The 22302-nt window shown below is 36.8% G+C and overlaps 2 protein-coding genes across 5 annotated transcripts; one reads left to right on the top strand and one right to left on the bottom strand.

Moving 5' to 3' along the window:
- Positions 1–7769: 7769 nt before the first annotated feature.
- On the top strand, positions 7770–14759 carry LOC122275089 (vacuolar-sorting receptor 1-like). 3 transcript variants are annotated; one of them, XM_043084034.1, is made up of 13 exons: positions 7770–8041; positions 8255–8566; positions 9166–9858; positions 10581–10669; positions 10765–10834; positions 10946–11029; positions 11418–11494; positions 11611–11692; positions 12399–12481; positions 12571–12637; positions 13079–13207; positions 13622–13725; positions 14394–14759. In XM_043084034.1, exons 2-13 carry the CDS (start codon positions 8272–8274, stop codon positions 14490–14492), a joined length of 1872 nt encoding a protein of 623 aa, XP_042939968.1. In that variant the 5' UTR covers positions 7770–8041; positions 8255–8271; the 3' UTR covers positions 14493–14759. The 3 variants fall into 3 exon arrangements, with proteins under 3 accessions (XP_042939968.1, XP_042939967.1, XP_042939966.1); XM_043084033.1 differs by having other exon boundaries at positions 7770–8093; XM_043084032.1 differs by having other exon boundaries at positions 7770–8566.
- A 379-nt stretch (positions 14760–15138) lies between these two features.
- On the bottom strand, positions 15139–20286 carry LOC122275090 (protein FATTY ACID EXPORT 3, chloroplastic). Of its 2 annotated transcripts, none has more exons than XM_043084037.1 (7): positions 19956–20286; positions 18912–19305; positions 18438–18605; positions 17039–17085; positions 16914–16951; positions 15736–15840; positions 15139–15651 (listed from the first exon to the last, which is right to left on the bottom strand). In XM_043084037.1, the coding sequence occupies exons 1-6, from the start codon at positions 20202–20204 to the stop codon at positions 15750–15752; spliced, it is 987 nt and encodes a 328-aa protein (XP_042939971.1). In that variant the 5' UTR covers positions 20205–20286; the 3' UTR covers positions 15139–15651; positions 15736–15749. The 2 variants fall into 2 exon arrangements, with proteins under 2 accessions (XP_042939971.1, XP_042939970.1); XM_043084036.1 differs by having other exon boundaries at positions 15139–15537; positions 19956–20285.
- Between the last annotated feature and the right edge of the window lie 2016 nt (positions 20287–22302).

The following is a 22302-nucleotide window of genomic DNA, read 5'->3' as shown; positions in this document are numbered from 1 at the left end:
TTTTTTTCATGTAGGTTCTGTATTAATTCACTTTTTTTAAAGAGACCGCGTGACGCTTATACAACTACGACTGTAAATATCATTTCTCTTCGAGTAATATCAGCTCCAATATATATACATATATATATTTAAAACATTTCCCATCTCCAAACAAATCATATTCCGATATATTTATTTACATTTTGTCAACTTAGGAATATAAAATATTTTTGTTTACATTAATTTTACTTTCTTAAGGAATTAAATTATAATTGCTCAACTTATGGATTTCTTGCATTTTTTCTGATTACTCGGGAAGTTGTGACCCTATCAGCTTGAGCCACAATTACGCCTATACTTGCTCGCTCCGTACTATATAACATAGAAAAATGGACAATGCCAGGGACCATCCAGCATACAATCCCGCTAGGTACAGGAGACTTTGCGCAAGGTTGCCATATCAGCATATATTAAAAAAATAAAAAATGAAATAAAAGAAGGAAAAAGCAAATAAAAATTAAAAAGAAAAGGAAAACTTTGCACACACATAAAAACTTCAAACATTTTCTGACTAAAGAACTTTTGAAACTGTAGTTCTCCACTATAATCCATCTTTTGCGAGCGTCTAGTATTTTCCGACCCAAGAACCTCCACCTCACTAGTCATCTGCATCGGTGTTATCTTTGACAGTTTTGAACACTTCACATCTACCAGGCTTCATCATCATCTGTGGTAAGTGGGTTCATTTCTCTCTTATGTTGATGTAGAAGTTTCCTCTGCCGTTATCAAAGGGCCCCCCACCACACACGTCCCAGCCGAGATCCCCTATTTAATTGTTTTACTTTTATACACAAAAATATAAATCCAAAAAACCCCCTTCCCCTACCCCACACACTCAGGTTAGCTTGATTGTGAATTTTCTCATTACCGTTTGGGAAGAATATACTTGAAAACTTTCACACCATTGAGTTTCCTTCAACCCATGCATTTTTTAAAGCATGCGAAGTGCCCCTTCAACCCTCCAGGTTCATTTTGTAAGCAAAAGAATCGTCCTTTGGACTTTGCTAACGAGGTAAATTGGGCTTAAAGTCAATGTTAAGTTGCCACAACATGTCAATGAGGAGACGGAGGAGGGAGATGGTGGGAGCTAGGGTTCAAAAACCCATCATGGGGTGCGAAATGGAAGAGACAAAAGAGGGAGATGGAGGGGGTTAGGGTTCATAAACCCATCCATTGTTTATGATGAATATTTTAGAAAGATGAAGGAAGGTGAAAATGGAGGGAGGGAGGAGGAAACTGGGAAGGGCGGCATGAGATGGGCTTCAGAAATTGGGAAACTGAGATGAAACACAATGTTTGAGAAAATTCTTAAACGCACAGTATTAATTTCCACGTAGACTCCCGCATTTGTTTGTGCGCATCTCCTACGCCAACTCTCCTGCATAAAGAGTTTTCTTCCAGCATATACCACTAGGCATACCTTCTAGCATATTTGAGACTTTTTTTTTTCTTTGAATTTTTTTAACATTGTTAATTATTAAGAAAAAAATAACAATTTTATTAAAAATCACTTTCTTTATTATTAAAAAGCCTTCTAAAAAAAATTCACAGTCGAGGATGTGGGCAACTAGTTTTCTCTCATTTCCAGACTATTTTGGTGAGGAGGAAGAATATCCTTCATAGGAAGGTCAGTTTGCCAAAGGCAATTCAAGGGAGATAGATAGAACAACTCAGTGATTAAGATTGAACAAGAACAGAGGATTGAAACAAATTACAAGATATCTAAGAATTAATTGAACGTTGGAACAAATTCTCACTTATAGAGGAAGAAAAAGATGAAATTGTAATTACAGGAAGGATGTTAAGGAGACTATGGAAAGAGGTAAGTTTTGTCTAGTGGGGAAAATCATAGCTGATAAGAAGATTAACAAAGAGGCTTTTAAATACCATGTTCAAGATATGGAAATTCTGCAAAAATATTAAAATAATCGAAGTAGGAGAAAACCTATATATATATATATATTCGAGTTTTAAACTAAGGTAGACTTGAATAGGATATGGGAGGGACAACTATGGATGTTTGATATGAACTTGCTGTGCCAGGAAAAATTTGAGGGCTTAACTCCTCCAAATGAATTGTCTTTTACACATACCAATCTTTGGGTCCAATTACATAACCCCCCCTGTGATGCATGAATAAAGCAATTGGAAAGAGAATTGGATCATCAATTGGGATTGTTATTAAAGTGGATTATGATATTAATGAAAAACTATTGGGGAAGATGGCTAAGAGTTCTTGTGGAAGTAGACTTGATGAAACCATTGGCAAGAGGGAAAGTGGTGGACTTGCTGGGACATAGAGGGCTTGTTAACTTCAAGTACGAAAAACTCCCTAAGTTTTGCTTTACTTGTGGAGTTATTAAACATGCTTCTAGTGGTTGTATTGGCCAAAACACCCATTTGGATACTTCTGAGTTGACAAGTATGAATCAATACGAGACCTGGATGAGAGCTTCTAACTTAGGAACCATTATTACTAGCTTAGGTACAAGTTCAAGTTATGGTAGTAGCGCAGAAAAGCAACTTGAAAGTATCACTAAGTCTAAGTCTGATTGCCAATATAAAGAAAGTCAAAGCCTTGCTAGAACTGATGGAGGGATAGGGGAAGAGAGCAACAAACTTGTGTTGAAGTCAATGCTTCATGAAGATATGCAGGACAATAAAACAGAAGCACAAAGGATGCAGGTCTTTCCTAAGTTAGCTTTGGATATGACTCATAACAGTCCGAACATCTCAATCCTAGATTCATTATCAGATTTGAGGGTTAACACTGAGGAGAAAGGACTTGATATGGAGAAGACTCAACTACAACTAAGTAGACCATAGCAAGTGGCTGAGACATGTGGAAATAAGTGGAAAAGAATGGCAAGGGGGTAGAGTAACATTGAGGTGCAAACTAATCCTACATATACTACAAGGAAAAGAAAATCAGAAGAAGATAATAATATCTATGCTCTGGAGAATAACAAAGATGTCAAGGGCAAGAAACAAACTATGGCACCTGATGTGAATATATCGGTGAAGGCTGTTAATCATCCCCGTTGAGAGAAATAAGGCTTCTAAGTTGGAAATGCAGAGGAATTGGCAACCCTTGGACAGTTAGGGACCTGAGCCATTTGGTTAAGGTTTATAAGCCTAGCATCTTGTTTCTCATGGAAACTAAGAAGCACAAAATGAAATTAGAAGCTACTAGAAGAATGATGGGTTTTAAAAGGTCTCTTTACAGTGTTGGAAAAGGAAAAAGCGGGGGACTAGCTCTATTTTGGGAGGAGGAAGTCAGACTCAGAATTCACAATTACTCCCAAAGACATATCAACTCATGGATTGATCAAAAAAAAAAATTCATGGATGATGACATGCTTCTATGGTCACCCAGAAACAGAAAAAAGGGCAATCAAGTTGGAGTATCTTGAAATATTTAAAACTTCAACACCCTAAAAAGTGGATCTACTTGAGAGACTTTAATGAAATTTTATATCAAAATGAGAAGCTTGGAGGGGCTAGAAGAAATGAAAAACAGATGGAAAGTTTCAGGGAAGTGATGCAAGACTGCAAGCTTAGGGACTTGGGCTTTACAAATGGCAAATATACATTGGCCAACAACAAGTTAGATCAATCTTTTACCAATGAGAGATTAAATAGGGTAATTGCAAATGCTACGTGGTGTAACATTTGGAAGTGGTGATGTGAAAGTCTTGCCAACATCTACATCTAATCATTGTCCTATTTTACTGTCACTAAGTCAAAATAATAATGAGGCAATCAAACTTACTCGAGTAAGAAGATATGAAGATAAATGGTCATCTTTTTCAGATTGTGAAGATGTGATAAAAAAAAAAAAAGGCATGGGAAAAAGGGAGGGATCAGGTTGCTGGAATGGAAAAAATAAAAGAAAAGTTAGAGGATTGTATGAGGGACTTAAGGAGGTGGAGTTACAAAAAAGAACAAGAGGAAAGAGGTAGTTTAATGCAGAAGACAAACATGTTGCAACAATTGCAGCAAATTATCACAGCAGAAATAGTGCAGCAGGTTAGATAGATTCAAAAAGAAATTGATGATGTGCTTGAGAGGGAACACTTGAAATGGAAACATAAGGCACTATCATCTATGTGCAAGCCAAAGGAAAAAGAGGAATACAATTTTGGAACTGCTGGATGAGTTAGAAAATAAATTGACAAAGCCTGATTAGATTGGTAAAGCTTTTACTCAATATTATAAGAGCCTGTTTACAACCTCTGAACGTACTAATATTGAGGGATTTCTTGATGCAACTGAAAGGAAAGTATCTCAACAAATGAACAACAGTTTGCTTGCACCTTTTAGTAGAGAAGAGATAAAAGATGTTGTCTTTTAAATGGGGTCACACAAGGCCCTAAGACCAGATAGATATGGAGCTTGCTTCTATCAAAGGTACTTGGATATAGCGAGGGAAGAGGTATGTGAGGCTATTTTATCATTTCTGAATTTTGAGCAAGACATGTCAAATGTGAACTATATATACCTGGTGATGATTCCAAAGAATAATAACCCAAAGAAAATTACTAAGTACAGACCAATCAGCCTATGTAATGTGCTGTACAAGATAGTTGCAAAGCTATTGGCCAATCAAAACAAAGAAGTTATGCCTGACATCATATCACAGAATCAATGTGCTTTTATTTCTAGAAGGCTAATTTCATATAACATTCTAGCAGCATAAAGCAGTCCACACTAAGAAAACAAAGATGCATGGAAAGAAGGAATGTATGGTTATGAAATTGGATATGAGTCAGGCTTATGATGAAGTAGAATGGAGATTTCTTAAAAAAGCAATGCTCAAAATGGGGTTTGATATAAAATGGACAGAATTGATACAAAGGTGCATACCTTCATCAACATTTTCAGTCTTATTCAATCGGGCACCTCAAGAGCTTTTCAACCCATCAAGGAGGTTAAGACAAGGCTGCCCACTATCTCCTTTCTTATTTATTATCTGTGCTGAAACATTATCTGCTAAACTAATCCAAGCAAAATAGAAATGGATGATATCTGGGGTTCCATTGGCTAGGGGGAAGATTAAGATGAACCATGTGTTTTTTTGCGGATGATAGTCTGATGTTTTGTAGGGTTCTATACAAGAATGGACAGGTTTGAATCAGATTCTATATGCTTATGAAATGGTCTTTGGACAACAACTTAATAGATAGAAAATATCTTTGTTCTTCAGTATAAATACCAAGCAATTGACCAGGAATTATATTATGGATATTGTTGGATTAAGAGCTTCTACTAATTTGGAAAAGTACCTAGGATTACCATCTTTCATTGGAAGGTCTAAACATAGGGAATTCCAAAGCATTGTGGAAAGAGCAAGCAAGAGAATAGAGAATTGGAAGAACAAGTTTCTGTCACAAGCCAGTAGGGAGATCCTAATAAAGGTTGTCGTTCAAGCTATCCCCACATATAGTATGGTGTTTTCTCACTACCTAAAACACTATGCTATAGGCTTAATGCTCTGATGGCAAACTTTTGGTAGGGCTCTCAGAATAAACTCCAAAGTTCATTGGAAGAGTTGGCACAGATTGAGTTTAAGCAAAACAGAATGAGGAATGAGATTTAGAGACTTAGTGAGTTTTATCAAGCCTTTCTAGCTAAATAGGTTTGGAGATTGCTCACTCAACCATCATCTCTAGCAGCTAGAATTATGAAGGCAATCTATTTCCCTAACTAATCTATATTAAAGGCTAAACTGGGTTCAAGACCCTCACTTATTTGGAGGAGTCTAAACTCAGCTATTGGGATAGCAAAAGCAGGTTGTATATGGAGAGTAGGAGATGAAAAGAAAATACGTGTGGACTGATAAGTGGATACCAATAACAGGATATGGCAACATTCAATCTCCAATGAGAATTCTGCCAAAAAATGTTAAAGTTGAAGCTTTAATTGATCACAATAAGAGTTGGTGGGACTTGCAATTACTGAGAGGGGTGTTTAAAGAGGAAGAGGGTAAAGAGATTCTCAAGATACCTATGTCATAGTGTGCTAGTGAAGATAAACTGGTATGGATAGCCACAACAAATGAAAAATTCTTTGTGAGAAGTGCATATCACCTGTACAAGCAGCAACAACAAGAATAGATGGGGGAATCATCAAATAAAAGGGATGACAAACAACTATAGAAACAAATATGGCAACTAAAAATAAAAAATATGGAAACAACTATGGAAACAAATAAAAGGGATGACAAACAACTATGGAAACAAATATGGCAACTAAAAACAAAAAATTTTGTCAAAGTTTTTATGTGGCATGCAATGAATGATGCTTTACCAACAAAACAGATATTCCAAAAAAAAAAAAAAAAACAGAATTTACATAGAATAAAGGTTACAATAGACCAATTGTGTTCTATCTGTCAAAATGAAACTGAAACACCTACTCATATTCTTTGGTCATGCCCATCTACACAAAATGTTTAAGGGTTGGGAAGCAGGAAAACACAGAAAGCTTCCATTACAGATGAAGAATTTGGTTCCATTTTCCTTCACATGATTCATAGAACAAATCATGAGGAAATTAATCTATTTGCTAAAATAGCAAGGGCAATATGGCACAGGAGGAATCAATAGATTTTTGAAGGGCTTTCTTATCTCCAGAAGCACTGATTAATAATGCCAAACAAGCACAGCAATATTTTAAGCAAGCACAAGATCAACAAGAAGGCAAGCATAAAAGGATACAGCATCAAGTCAATGCACAATGGATTGCACCACCAACTACATGGCTAAAACTTAACTAGGATATAGCTGTTAGAGGGGAAGAATACAGAATTGGAGTGGGAGTGGTTATCTGAGATAGTGATGCTGAAGTCTTTGCTAACTTAATGCAGCCAATTAACTTTTGCTTATAGTCAGACATTGCAAAAGCCATTGGTCTATTCACAGCAGCAAGAATGTGTAAGGAACTAAATCTGCAAGATATCATTTTCGAAGAAGACTCAAGCCATGTAGTAAATGTTATGAGACAATGCACAAAACAAAATGGGACACTAAGCTGTTTGGTGGAGGATACTAAGGCCACATTGCTAAGTACAAGCTAGAAGATCCAACATGTGAAAAGAGAAGCTAATAAAATAGTACATCAGTTAGCAAAAATTGTAGTGTCTTTGAGTCAAGAAACTTTTGATATAGACTATTTAGATCTTTGTATTGTCTCTTGTAAAGGCTTAAGACCATAACAATTATTGATATTATGAAAATCCTTTTATTAAAAAAAAATTAAAATTTTCGAGATAAATTTGAGCCAACTAAGATTGGGTTTAGATGTTGAGAAATGTTAAAGTATGTTATAAATAGTAATGAAAAAGTAGGTGAAAAGTAATAATAAAATATTAAATAATAATAAAAAATAATGAATAATAATAAAAAATATATAAAAATAATAATAAAATAATAAATAATAATAAAATATGTCGAAAAATATAGAGAATTTCTTAACACACCCTGAGTGACATTTATCTAGAAAAAGAATAAAAAATAATAACTCTGCAGTTGAACCTGTAGCAAGTAGGTAGAAGTCACAAGAGTGGAAACTGTTTCCTCGGCACCTGGGTTGCATGCAAATACGTATCGACTTTCTCTCCGACGTGGGGTCGGACGTGGGGTTCCACGTTCTCCTCCAATCAAATACTTATCTTTCATTATTAGTATACCTTGTAAAAATTGATAAAAGCACCGTTAAAAAACCAACACAAATAAGAATAAATCCAAACTGAGAAACCCTTTATTAATGGCGGGTTAGATCTGTCGCAACGTTTTTCACATTTCAGAAAACGGGTCCTTAGCTACTTTTTTCTTATTCCTATATAAATCAACACGTCGAATTGATTTTCCGGGAAGTTATATCGAGTGGAGAGATTGAATTTACCGTTGAGCGTAACCGACACGGCTTTCAACTCCGACCTTCGTTCTTATTTTTCCTCCTTGGGAAATTTACTCATCATTACGCAGAAAATAACCCCTTCGTACGTTTCTCTGTAATTTCAGCTCAAGACCCAGACAACTTCACTGCAAAAAGTTCGTTCGGATCTTGGTTTTCAAAAACATCCAGATTTTATTAGAAACAAAAGAGCTTTTACTTATCAGATTTGGTTTAATATACTTTAAACCGAGTTCTAATTTTGTTGGGTCTTTTCGAGTAAAACGTAGTAAATTGGTCTTTTTGTGGATTGGTTTAGGGAGACTCAGTGAAAAGATGGGGAAAAGGCTCGGGCTTTTGCTGTGTTTTTTGTTTATGCTATTTGGGTTTTGTGTGGCACGGTTTGTGGTGGAGAAGAACAGCTTGAGAGTGTCTTCACCGAGCTCGTTGAAAGGTGTATATGAATGTGCAATTGGAAATTTTGGGGTTCCTCAGTATGGAGGAACTATGGTTGGCATTGTGACGTACCCCAAAGCCAATCAAAAGGCATGCAAGAGCTTCGATGACGTAGATATCTCTTTCAAGTCGAAGCCCGGAGGCCTACCCACCTTTCTTCTTGTCGATAGAGGAGGTCAGGTTTCTTGTTTGTTTGTTTTTTTTTTTTTTTTTTTTTTTAAAGAAGTCTTTTAATTGACTATACACTAAGGTTTTCTTTTCCCAATATTTATCTTTTTGGTTTTCCTTCCAATTATGAGTTACCCTGAAAGAAGATTATGGCTTGTTAAAAGTTTCATTTTTTGGCGATAGCTTATGAATCCGATTCTATGTTGTTAAATTAACGACGTGGATATTCTAAAATCGATTTATATTATTTTAATTATGATATTTATAGCAGCATGACATAGCAGATGGTGTCAATGACTCGATGCTTTGTATAGTCCGCGACGGGTTTACCTTGTAAATATATACAATTGATAACTGGAGCTTCGTCCTTCTTCATTAAGATTCTATTAAGGAATTTTTTCATAGATTTCGATATTTCCCGTTTATTTGATTGAAGCCCAGGTGCAAAGTTTTGCTTCTGCCTTTTGGATTAACTGTATAACCAAAATTGTCATCCATCATTTAGTGTTTTATTAGGACATAAGTTGAAGGCCGCTTACATGATTTTTGGATTTTTTTTCCTATTTTCTTTTGAAAGTTTTCATCTTTAACTTGATGTGCTGGCAGATTGTTACTTCACCTTGAAGGCCTGGAACGCACAGAATGGTGGAGCAGCTGCCATTCTGGTTGCAGATGACAGGATTGAACCATTAATTACCATGGACACTCCTGAAGAAGAGAATGCCGATGCTGATTATCTACAGAACATCACCATTCCTTCGGCTCTTATCAGCAAATCTTTGGGGGATAGCATTAAGAAAGTTCTATCTAACAGAGAGATGGTTAACATAAATCTTGATTGGTCCGAGGCTCTTCCACATCCTGATGAGCGGGTTGAGTATGAGTTTTGGACAAATAGCAATGATGAATGTGGGCCAAAGTGTGATAGCCAGATCGACTTTGCCAAGAACTTCAAAGGGGCAGCTCAAATACTTGAGAAGAAAGGGTACACTCAGTTCACCCCGCACTATATAACTTGGTATTGCCCAGAAGCTTTTATTTTGAGTGAACAGTGTAAGTCTCAGTGCATCAATCATGGGAGATACTGTGCTCCAGATCCAGAACAAGATTTTAGAAGAGGCTATGATGGCAAGGATGTTGTGGTTCAAAATCTACGCCAAGTTTGCTTCTTTAAGGTGGCAAATGACGGTGGAAAGCCATGGCTTTGGTGGGACTATGTGGCAGATTTTGCAATCCGTTGCCCGATGAAAGAGAAGAAATACAGTGAAGAATGCTCAAATCAAGTTATTCAAACACTTGGTAGGTTCAAGACTTCATATGGATGCTTGTGTTTCGATATATCCTTCGTGTTCTATGCATAAGCTGTAAATTTCAAATATTTAACAAGAATATTGTAGTACGTATTAATTTTGCCTAGCACATTAGTTACTTCACTGCAGTCTTTCTATATAAATTTTGGATTTATCTCTGAAATTTGCCGAATTTTGCCAGATGTTTGGTTCAGGGTTTATGTCTGCTCCTAGCCATCTTTAATCAAGGTGGATTGTTTTCTGTGACATCCTCTTGAATGACCGATATATGTGCCACTCCCTGAATTGGCTCATTCACCACATTACCATCATTCCAGTGGTTAATTCTATTGTTACCCAATGTTTTGTTCTATCTTTTAAATTAGCCAACGACTTTTACTTCTTTTCTTCCATTTTAAATTAAAATTAGTTACAACTTGTTGGTCTGTGTTTTAGCCGTGGCATTATCTATTTTAGCTAATTTCTTGAACTTCTGTCGATGCCTGAACTCCATTGATTTGGATATTTCTTGCTTGAACACAATGTCTCAGAATGTCATCTAAGTTAGTTTTGTAGGGTTCTTGGAAACACATTTTACTTTTTCATGGAGTCTTTGTTTTTGGATGTTCGTGTAATGTACTAGGTACTGGCTGATGAGAGCAAGCTTATGTTCCATATCTAAAGACTGAAACTTATTGTTATCAACACGTTCCCTGTGATGTGCTTTAACAGGCGTTGATCTCAAGGAGATAGAAAAATGCGTTGGAGACCCTACTGCAGATGTGGACAACCCAGTTCTTAAATCTGAACAGGATGCACAGGTGAACTCTTCAGTCATTCACTACTTGTCTGTATTTCTCTTTGTTTCCATGCTAGGCTTTTGCTCATCTTGCCCATTAACAATTCTGGTTTTCAGATTGGCAAGGGTTCTCGTGGAGATGTTACCATATTGCCAACTCTTGTTATAAATAACAGACAGTATAGAGGTTTGAGGAAGCTCTATACGGATCCTGTTAGGTGTTTAGCTGCATAATAGTTTTTACATTGTTTACCTTTTCATTTAATTCCTTTTATTTTGATGTTAACAATGCTTTCAGGTAAGTTGGACAAAGTAGCAGTTCTCAAGGCCATCTGTGCAGGTTTTGAAGAGACCACAGAGCCTGCCATTTGTTTAAGTGGAGGTCTTCATCTTCCCTTCTGTGTGTGTGTCTGTGTATTGCCTTCTTACAAACAACCCACCAGAAGAAAAGCAAAACAAGTGGACCGGCTTGACTTCTGTTTTAGTTCAGCTTCGGATGGGCTTGATAAAATCTATCAGAATCTCTATGAAGTATTTTATTTCCCCAACATTTTTTCGGTACAGCTATTGTTGAAATTACATGGCCCCTTGAACTGGCATTTTATAGAGAAAAACAGATCAGCTACATGTGTGAGCTGGCCGTCTTTTATAGATTGGTTTGGAAATATTTGAAGATGATGTTCTTAATCTGTGATCCCAATTTTCAACTGAATCGTTGCAACATACTTTTGACAATATGTTATTTATTGTCTATAAATTGTTCCTTGCAGATATAGAAACAAATGAGTGTTTGAACAACAACGGTGGCTGCTGGCAGGACAAGGGTGCCAACATAACTGCATGCAAGGTATTTTCATTGTCTCAACATTTCTGGTGCTATTTTTGGGGGAGTTTTAGAGAACTTCTAATTTCGTTGAGTTCACTTGTTCCTTGGTTCTTATTTGATTCTCGCTATTCTTGCAGGACACTTTTAGGGGAAGAGTATGTGAATGCCCTGTTGTGCAAGATGTGAAGTTTGTTGGAGATGGTTATACTCACTGTGAAGGTAAAATTCTTCCCCTCATGTAGTGCTAGTTTGGTTTCAAGATAGACCTGATATACCAAATTAACGTAATCTGCAAAGAAAGCTATTGTGAGTGATGCAGCTAGGTTTGAGTAGCTATAATTCAAGTCTCTATGGCAATTGGACTTGGGAACTAGGAGCTTGATAGAAGCAGGCCTAATAACTTGCTTGTTACCTGGGTCTTCTTGAAGTAATAATTTTGTATGCAAACATGCCCCTTTTTTGTTGGCTCATTCGTTTGAGTCTTATACTTAAAAAGCATACTCACCAGCCCGTCTATAAATTTTCTCTGTGCTCATCCCTGACATCGCATTTCTGGAAATCAATTCTTTTGTTGCTGTGACCTCACATGGTCTAACACTAAAAAATTTGAAGATGAAAGGAAAAATGGGCCAGGACTGTGCGGTAATAATAGAACTCTTAAACTATAACAGAATTGGCTCCCTGATAAAGGTAGTATATTGGGGGGTTTTCCCCCTTTGGCATGGGTGGGATCGGTAGGGTTATAAATGATATGTAGCTCTAATTAGGTGGAAGTATCTAGAGATTAATGGGTTGCGCCTGGTGTGGTCTTTAGACGTGGTGTTGACTCTAATTAGTTGGTTTCAATTTATGAGAAAACTGCTACTTTTGTTTTGATTCATCTGTTTCATTTCTATTCATGACATGAGTGTGCTTGGTTTAACAGCTTCAGGAGCTTTACGCTGTGAAATTAATAATGGAGGTTGTTGGACGAAATCCCAGGATGGCATGACTTACTCTGCTTGTGTTGTAAGTTTTCCAGCTTTAAGTCAATTAATGACGCACAAATTTCACATTATCCTGTATTCTTGTTTCTGATCTAATGGGAAAGTAAATAGGATGATGACTCCAAAGGTTGCAAGTGTCCACCAGGATTCAAGGGTGATGGAGTCAATGCCTGCGAAGGTATGGTTGCCCTTGATCTCTCCCATTAATAAAATCAGGCATCATATACATAGTAAAACTGATGAAGTTGTGAGTAATTGAAACCTCAATTAGAGTTGAGGCTCCTCTGGTGGTCCATTGTCATGGGATTTTCATCTTAACCTGAGGACTTGGACTTGTTCATTGTTACAACACTAAGGAATTATTACAGAATATACTTTGTGAAGAATATTTATGATTAGAGCTTACATGCAAAGCGGATTTAGTGCTTTAGTTTTTTAGGTTTCAATTAGCACTTCAGAAGCCCACGGTTGTTCTCGAGGGGCGGGGGAAAGGGATGGTTGTCTTGAGCCTAGTCATAAGCTTGCACATGCTTTGTTCTTTTCAATTACCAACTAGGATTTATTTATTTTTTTAAACCTGACTCACTGCACATGCTTCTTTGCTGTTTCCTTGCGCCAGATGTTGATGAATGCAAAGAGAAGCTGGCCTGCCAATGCCCAGAGTGCAAATGCAAGAATACATGGGGCAGTTATGAGTGCAGCTGTGGCGGTGGCTTATTGTACATGCAAGAACATGACTTATGTATAAGTAAGTATCCCCAAAGTGTCTTATTTTGTTTTTCGGAGGAGATACACTTGTTGGCTGAATTTCATCTTATGTTCACTATCCACAAGACTGAATCTTTGATTGACATTTACCATACAACGAGATTTGCATCTAGCTACCAGTTTTGAATTTGCATCTAGGAACCATGGTAAATTGTTTTTGCTAATTTTCATTTGAAACGGTTGTTTATTTTGATTTGGCTGTGTTTGAGTTTCATCTGATATACAAGAAGAGTATTCTGCAATCTTTCTTTCTTTTTCTTTTTCTTTTTTTTTTTTTTTTTTTTTTTCAGTCCTACAATTTGATTGTCATTTGTTAATGAACACTCGATACCAATTTCCCGTTGCAATGTGCCAATTGTTTTCCTCTGCTAACTTATCTTTTGGGAAAATCCAGGTAAATATAATACAACAGTCCGCTGGAGCTTTGTTTGGGTTGCTATTCTCGGCTTGGCTGCTGCTGGGTTCGGGGGGTACTCAGTTTACAAGTACAGGATCCGGGTATGTCTGATATTGCATAAATCATGGATACATTAAAACAATCCTCTGAGTAGACCTTGATTCGGAATGGAGTAAAAATGTATGCATATATCACACTCGTTGAAGTCAATTCTATATGGTTCAAGAAATGCTGAAATTGATAGACAATACATTTGGTAATTCAGCTTATCTTCTGATTCTGAAGAAGAATCCAGAGGTTTTTAAAGTCAAATATCAAACTAATTGAAAGCGAGAATGATAAGATGCTGGGATATGTTTGAATTGCGAGACACTTAGATTGGTAATATTCTTGAAGTGAAGAGTGAAGGAATGAAAGAAAGGGTAAAGAGAAGAAAGCAGAGGGAAGGAAAACTTTCAATGAGAGAGAGAGAGAGAGAGAGAGAGAGAGAGAGAGAGAGAGAGAGAGAGAGAGAGATTTAAAAGGGGGACTTGGTGTAGGTGGCCAACTTTAGAGTTGATGGGCAATTTGTGCAATAGATGGGTGGATGAGTTGAATATGCAAAAAACATAGCTTAGACCCAAAAAATGCCCTAAAATGCAAAGCATGTGAATGAGTTTTGGTCGGCAATCAATCATGATGGATCTAATTTGGATCATAGGATTCAATTTATCAATGTGGCCTACCTTTTGTAGTAATTCAAATTTTGTGTGTAAATTGCTTGCTGCAGAGATACATGGATTCTGAAATACGAGCAATCATGGCGCAGTACATGCCATTGGACAATCAAGGAGAGGTACCTAATCACATATCCCGTGGCAATGTCTGAAAGTTGGTATAGAGATGTTGAAAGGTGCAACCGAGATGATGAGAAAATGACAATCACCAAACTCTTTAAGTTGGATACCTACATTCCCCCACATTGGATTTGAGTATTTGGGGATGGTAATGTTTTCAACCGTGTTGACTTGCAACAGGGTTTTTCTGTTTCTCTTCAAGTAGGAAGGTTGTCCTCGTGTTCTTAGTACTTATCACTGTAAATCTGTAACCTAATGGATGAACATATATATATATACACACATATACATTATAATAATTAGAAATTGTCCTCCCAATCAAGGAACCAAGTATATTTGTGTTAGTAATGGTCTGTCTGTCTTTTTATTTTTGGCAATTAGATTCGGTGAGTGTTTTCCTCCCACGTTTTTGGGTCCTTGGATCAAAATTCAAGTTGAGGCCCGCAATTGGTAGAACAACAACTTGACAATGATCTTGTTAAAGTAGTGGAAGTGAGCTTGTGAACTGGACAAAGGGGCCATTATGTGTTTCCAATTGTATAATATTGTGAAAAAATATATCTAGGGCGATATTCAAGATCTCATCCAAAACTTGAAGGAATAGCAGAGGCTTGCCGGTATAATATTTAAAGTTTTCAACATGATTAACGCGATATTTGATGGTATAACAAAGGGGGAGATGTGAACCATGATTTATTTAATAGAAATACATATACTTCATCGTGCCCATAAGTTGATGAAAAAGAAAAGAGAATAGAATTTGATCAAACAATCTAATAAGAGACCAGCAAAGAACTCGGCATGCCCATAATGAACAAAGGTCACCCATGGAAAAGATGGAGAGAAAAAAATCACTGCCTTCAAGCATCTCCCAAAACAAAGAGAGCGCGTATACCACATCATGGCAACATCTATATTATTCCTAATTAATTCATAAAAATACACGAGCACAAAACATATTTGAGGGAGCTCTCTTTTGTTGCTCGAAGCATTCTCCAAAGCCATTGGACAATAATGCCTCTGAAATCTAGAATTTTTGTCCTCAGAAAGCTACCGTAGTCTAGTGAAACTTTCATCCTGGAGCATATTTAAAGGTTAAATTTGGTTCTGCTCCCAACAGGAAACATATGTTCACTTACCAAAAAGAGAAACAAATGTTCCGAGTAAAATGCTTGACGTCAGAATTTAATCCTGGTATTTTATCCAGCTCTTTAACTTCTTCGAGTATGTGAAAAATGAAACATAGAGACTGCACAATGTAAAAATACAACTAACCTTGCACAATCGAACTAATTTTCAGTTTGGTTTTCCAAGTTTGAGCCCCTCTTCCTTTTACGATTCCGAAGGATCCTATAGACATAGAATGCTACCACAGCACCGCTGCACAGAAAAAGCAATCATCTAACAATATCTACTCGGCCAAAAAGAAGTAAATATCACAATCAGCTACGCTTTATAAGACTTAAATAAATGAATAATTGATTTTTGATAAGTAAATAAATTAATCATAAGTGGCGATCATGCAGAGCCATCCACAGTTCATCTGAGAATAGATCATTAATTTAAGCTATCTCACATAAGGTATCTGCCGGTGCATGTTCCCGTGTCTGTGTGTGTGTGTGTGTGTGTGTGAGAGAGAGAGAGAGAGAGAGAGAGAGAGAGAGAGAGAGGCATGAGGAAGAAGACCAGCATGAGCAATATGTGAAGCTCCCAGAGAGTGGCTTTGAAGTGACCAGGGTATAATCATCGACTACCACAGAATGGCTTCAGGAGGCAGATGACAACACTCCAAAACAAGATTACGAATTCTCCAAAGGAACTTGTTACGTTTTTATCTGACCCCAGACACTTCAAAATAATATTACGAATTCTCCAAAAACGATAAAAGGGCTAAATGGGGCACCAAATAGTTGACACAAGATTTCGTTTTATTCTTGATAGAAGTACTAGATAATTCGAGCATGTAGCCTTTTGTTTTCTGAGTCAGCCACAGATTATTTCTAGCATTCACAGCATCTTGCGACATTATTCTACTGAAAGTATGACAGCTATTGTCATGCTCTAACCCAAGATTCTTTCTTCAGCTTCCCAAATGGGAAATTAGTTGGAAATTGCTGGTAAGCAATCCAGAGTCTAGCTTTCACCCAAGAGGAGGAGAAAGCATGTGTTAGACAGACAAGGATTCTCATTTTGTCATTCAGCTGCATCATAAAGTCACTTCAAGTTCTGATAAAGATTGAGTTGAACTTTAGACAACACAAATCACTGTAATTTATTTTTTGATGAAAATAAGAAACTTATTTGTTATTCAAAATAGTTAAGAACATACAGAAGTTGGGATGTATGTTGCCCACCAAAGGCAGGTTTTTCATCCAAAGGAGAGAGAATCAAATAGAAAACATTTTTTCTATAAGAATCAAATAGCAAACATAAGTCACGAGAATAATAAGAACCTGATGAAGGTTGTAAAATAACTCAGAAATGATGGAGCCTGCAAACGGGATAATGAGAAGCGGCAGTCATTAGAAGTTGAAAAGGTCATTCATTTGACAAGCATCACAAATGAAGAATATATTACCTGAGACAGCATGCGTATCTCCTGTAAAAATATTATACTTGCTATTGCTGCAGGTTCAACAACCCATTTAGAAATAAATAGAGAAAAAGTATAACATAAGAGTGCAAACTAAAACAAGAAAGTAAACAGCAAACAAGCCGAAATTTCAACTTCTTTTACAAGTTCGAACTACAAAACAAATTGGATAAATTAAACATCTGAAGTCAAACAACAAAAATCCAAACATCCGGACCGAATTGAATATATTCCATATGTTTCACAAGTGACGTAATTGTGCTCAGGGTGTGATGGGTAGTAGGGGCTATCCCCATGCCAGGAGCGTTGCAACCATCAACCAAGAAGCTCTATGGGAGGGGCCAGAGATGAATAGGAAATAAATTAAGATATGAGGTCAATACAGAAATGAGAAATATCTTAAGATTGAAAATTACATTAATTTAAAAATTAAACTAATATCCATTTAGTGTTAACAAATATTATTTCTATAGGTAATAAGATTCTATTAAAAATGCAAAAGACATAGCCTAAGCACATGGGTAGTTTATAAGAGGAACACATAATTACAAATAGTAAAAGAGAAGGAAATCATAAAAACTCAATTCACTACAATCTATAAAGGCTACCCAAAAGAACCAAGTATTGAAAAATACAGTTTCAAGCTCCTCCAACATCCTCTCATGATTCTCAATATGCTTTTATTTCCTTTTTCTCCAAATACACCACACTATTAAAAATAGGGACCATTTTCCACATTGCTGCAATTTTTGCATTGCAATGTAATCCTCTCCAATTGACAATGAGATCTACTAACGTTTTGGCATAAACTAAACTAACCCACCTAGAATGAAAATGTCATTCAACAGTGTACCGACACACAATGGGGTATAAGGTCGTCTGTCCCAATGATGTGACATTTCCTTAGGTTGTTCACAGTGAAAATTTTCCCCGAGAATGCTATCTAGGCAAAAAAAGCATCTATCATCAGCACCTTCGATTACAGCACGTCTATGATCCAACTGTCAGCTCATTTTCCCAAGCTCACCAGATCAGTAAATCCAGCCACAAGGGTTGGTTAGTGGTAAACCCACACAGTATTTATAAATTTTTAGCCACGCTTTTCATGTTCTGAAAAAATACCTAAACAGAATGCGGAATTTATAACATGGAAAGGCGTCTACAGGCGCAAACACCTAAGAGCCAAGTTAACAAAGTGTTCCAAGACACGTTGACTATATTCTAATAATTGAAAATGATAAGATAATCAGAAAACCTATTGTGGGAAAGAGAATGTAGTGAAAAAGTTTATCAAAGGTAAATTTGCAAGCCCTTAATGTAATTATACAGATAAAAATTACTTATAAAAAAATGTAATTATACAGATAAAAATAAAGATCCTGACCTGCTTGTCCTTTCAAGCCCAGAGGAAATGTTTCTCCTTTTCCATACGATTTCAAGCTTAAAATGCTTAAAGACAAAAGAGTACCACCTAGGATAACACCAAACCTAATGGCACCAATGCTTCCCGTCAGCATGAAGGAAAGAAAGCCACCAAGAGAAAGGATCAGACCTGAAAAGTATTAGCAGCACCATTACAAAGATTGAAAGGGAGAAAAGTGCTAGATATTATTTGATATCATTGTCTGCTTAATTTTCATTCAAGCAGATAGAATTTGACAGCAGCCCTGTTTTAAACGAAACCATATGACATCATAAAAATTTGGACTGGCATATTCACATTTGGTGCCATTCTTCTCACACAAACTGCATCTATTCCCAGGCTGATTCAACTGAGTAATCACTCCAAATGCATTGTAATGAAAAACCTCTACATTGAAAGCTTTTGCATACAACTTACACCATACATTGTACATACCATATGGTATCCCAACATGGAAGTCATGGACTCTTGAAATTTCATTCAGATCATCGGTTGAGGAAGTATATGTCTCCACAATCTCCTTCACTGGTTCAGGGGAATTCTCTGCAGCTGAGGTGAGATATACTTTACCTTCTTCACTAATTTCCTTTGCTATCACACTCAAATCGTTCTTTGCCTTTTCTGCCTGTATTTTCAACTGTTCCGAAGTTTCTTTTAGGATGATAACTGCTTTCTTGGAGTATACCTCGTATGCTTCTTGGGAAATGCTTTGCATCTTCAAGGCTTGTTCTTTGAAAGATTCTAGAGCTTGCTCCCAAGCTTCTTCTGAGGCTTCAGCATCCAATTTGATATCTTCCTTATCCTTCTCTACTTCAATATCTATATTGTCCTGTAGAGGGAAAAAAACTATCATGAGGCCACTCTCATGGTAGAAAAAGCATGGTTAAACGATGTATATAATCCACTTAAGGGCATGATTGTGCCAAAACAAAGATGGCACGAGCCAAACTTGAAGACATCTTAAAATAAACCACAAAATATTACCTACTTCACAATTCGTTTATCAAATAAGATATTATTAATAGTAAACTAAAAGCCCATCACAACGTAACAGCTTTTGATCCCTTTCCAGCTCAAGAAACAAACTGAGATGGCATATCGCATTGTCAAATTTGTCGCCGCCATTAGTGTATCATAGCAAAATAGAATGGTATTGTATTTAGAATGGAATCGTGACTCGTATAAACCTAAACACAAAGCACTTAAATGCACTAATATCTATAAAAACCCAGGTGTATGCTACTCTTATTCAAACATAACCATCACGAAAAAGTCAAATCTCCATTCTCCAGAAAATGGCTCTCATCAAAATGGCCAAATATCGGCACCACGAAATACGTATTCATAGTTAAACGGAACGGACATAACTAAATTTACCAATTCATCATCAAATACCAAACTCAAAACAGCTGAAGAAAATGAGAATTTTTATTTGCACACAAAGAAAATTTCAAATGAAATTTCAAAAATTGCTCCTACCGATTCCTCGTGAGAGGCTGCATAAGTTAGAACCGGAGGTTTCCAGGAGTTCCGTCGCTCAAGAGAGAGAAAACGAGCCCCAAGTAGCTTGGGAGAAACAGCTTTCGGCATAACAGAGAACCTGCAGAAGCGAGGCCTGAGAAGGGGATCGAACCTTACAGACGGCACAAACGTAGACATCTTGGACGGAAATGAGACGTAGCTAGGGTTAGGGTTTAAGACCGAAAGGGACTCCAACGTCACACTCATCTTATAGTATTTTTGAGAGCGAGAGGAACAGAAAGAGGCGAAGCAGACGAGAGGAGCGCGAGTGTCTCCTCTTTTTATTATTTATTTTTATACTGTTTTTGGTTTTGTGAAAGGTTGGCTCTAAAATACGCCGAGGGTGTGATGCGCGTCCATCTACGCTTGCTTCCGATGCTTTGATGACACGTAATCAACTAAATTTGATGCTGTCCGGGGCCCACTGAATCTTGTAAGGTGGTGGGTCATAATCTGATAGACCAAGCGTGCATTATTTTCTGTGGACCCGAATGATGAAATTTTGAAGATTTTTAATTATTTATTATTATTTTAATTTCTTCTAAAATGTCTGATATAAAATTAATTTTCAATCTTTTTATTAATTTTAATGCTTTTGATTCAATAAATGTATTTCCTGTAAACTGAATAGAACAAAATCATGAGTGGTTGGGGGGAAAGAATATTGGAAGGGGCAAAGAAAGGGATAGATGCAAGCATTAGAAAAGAAGCTAAGACCTGAATGAATGGGAAAGCAACGCACCTCAGCTAAGTAGCTTTTCTCTCTCACATAGGGCTTCAAAAGCCCAACCAAAACTAGTAGCTGAAGCCCAGTCCAAATAATAACATATAATCAAGTGGAGGAGGAGAAAGGAGGTGTGTGTGAGAGGAGTCCATTGTCCAAAGGCTTTTTGAGATAATTAATTACTAAATGAAAGAAGTAGAAATTGGTGAGAGGAAAGAGTACATTTTGAATTCACTCAGCTGCTGATCAACACCTATCTGAATTTAATTTTAAAACCAAATATGGAAAAGAACTACATAACTTGATATTACTACTGTTACTACTCTTACCAATGAGTTGCCATTTCCTTTTTTTTTTTTTTTTGGTAATTGAAGAATTGAACTCAGAATAGAATCGAACCTCTCTCTCTCTCTCTCTCTCTCTCTCTCTCTCAACAACAATAACATAGTAGCGGTTGCCGTGGCGCATGGGCGAACAATCAGGGCCCAACTTGCACCCCAGCCCATGCAAGGGTAGGAGGTGAGGGCAGGCCCGTTTGGAGGTGGGGGTAGCACCCCTTATTGGTAGCAATTCAATTTACAAAAATTTGTGAGTGAAAATATTTTATGCCCTATTTATAAGAATCTTATTAAAAGAGAGCACTCTTAAAGAAAAGGAGTTAATGTTCATTCAAAAAAAAAAAAAATCTGCTAATTGAGTTTATCTCATAAATGAAATGGATTGATTTATCTAAGGGGTTCGGTAACTATGTCATTATTTTGCAAGAGCTCCTCACCAGTTTGGTCATACAAAAAATTGCATATAATAGTTTGGTGCCATCTAGATATTCTTCTCTTATTTTCTATTGGATGGGGAGAGTTCCATCCTGGCAAATCTACAATCTCTTGTATTTGATATGCACTCATCTACAACAAATATTCATCGTTTGTAAATCTACTATACACGTTGAAACTTCCTTATTGCCTTTTATTTATTTATTATTTTTTATTTTTTTTATTTTATTTTTTTAACGTATCACATTGTTCAGGCTAACACCCCAAATAGGCAGCATGGATTTTGCTCTAGCTAGTACCCCAACAAGAAACTAAACACCTTACTCTGGTCAGTACCCTAGCAAGGCACTAAAGACCTTCTCGGGCTAGTAGCTCCAAAAGCACCAAAGACCTTGCCGAGCTAGTACTTCGGGCCACGGCAGGATACCAAAGACCTTGCACGGGCTACTTCCCCGACGAGGCACCCTAGACCATGCTTAGGTTCATTCCTCGGCAAGACGTAGCTCGGATCATGCTTCTTATACTAAATATCAAAAGATCTTTCTTTGACTAATCCCGCGAATAGACCATCACTCATAACCAACAAGCAAAGAAAAATGAGGGTCTCACTGTAGCTCAATAAGAGAACGGACCAATTTTGGAACTAATTGACATAGAGTATTTGATGAAAATACCTTAAAAGTATTAGTTGTGATTTTATCGATATTACCAAGACATCCCTACTAGGGTATGACAGGATAAAATGATGAGCTACAAGCTCAGGGGTTAGACATTCCAACCAAACAAAAGACACTTTGCCCATAATAAA

Source organism: Carya illinoinensis, chromosome 9, assembly GCF_018687715.1.
Source record: "Carya illinoinensis cultivar Pawnee chromosome 9, C.illinoinensisPawnee_v1, whole genome shotgun sequence".
In the NCBI taxonomy this organism is placed as follows: domain Eukaryota; kingdom Viridiplantae; phylum Streptophyta; class Magnoliopsida; order Fagales; family Juglandaceae; genus Carya; species Carya illinoinensis.
This window is presented reverse-complemented; position numbering and strand designations above follow the sequence as displayed.

Excerpts from the sequence above, each read along its gene's own strand:
- LOC122275090 (XM_043084037.1), bottom strand. The coding sequence starts at position 20,204 with ATGAGTGTGACGTTGGAGTCCCTTTCGGTCTTAAACCCTAACCCTAGC. Across the intron at positions 16,952-17,038 it reads AGATACGCATGCTGTCTCAG|GCTCCATCATTTCTGAGTTA; the intron begins GTAATATATTCT and ends TCCCGTTTGCAG. Across the intron at positions 15,841-16,913 it reads TATTTTACAACCTTCATCAG|CGGTGCTGTGGTAGCATTCT; the intron begins GTTCTTATTATT and ends TTTTCTGTGCAG.
- LOC122275089 (XM_043084034.1), top strand. The coding sequence starts at position 8,272 with ATGGGGAAAAGGCTCGGGCTTTTGCTGTGTTTTTTGTTTATGCTATTT. Across the intron at positions 8,567-9,165 it reads TCTTCTTGTCGATAGAGGAG|ATTGTTACTTCACCTTGAAG; the intron begins GTCAGGTTTCTT and ends ATGTGCTGGCAG. Across the intron at positions 12,638-13,078 it reads TGGAGTCAATGCCTGCGAAG|ATGTTGATGAATGCAAAGAG; the intron begins GTATGGTTGCCC and ends TCCTTGCGCCAG.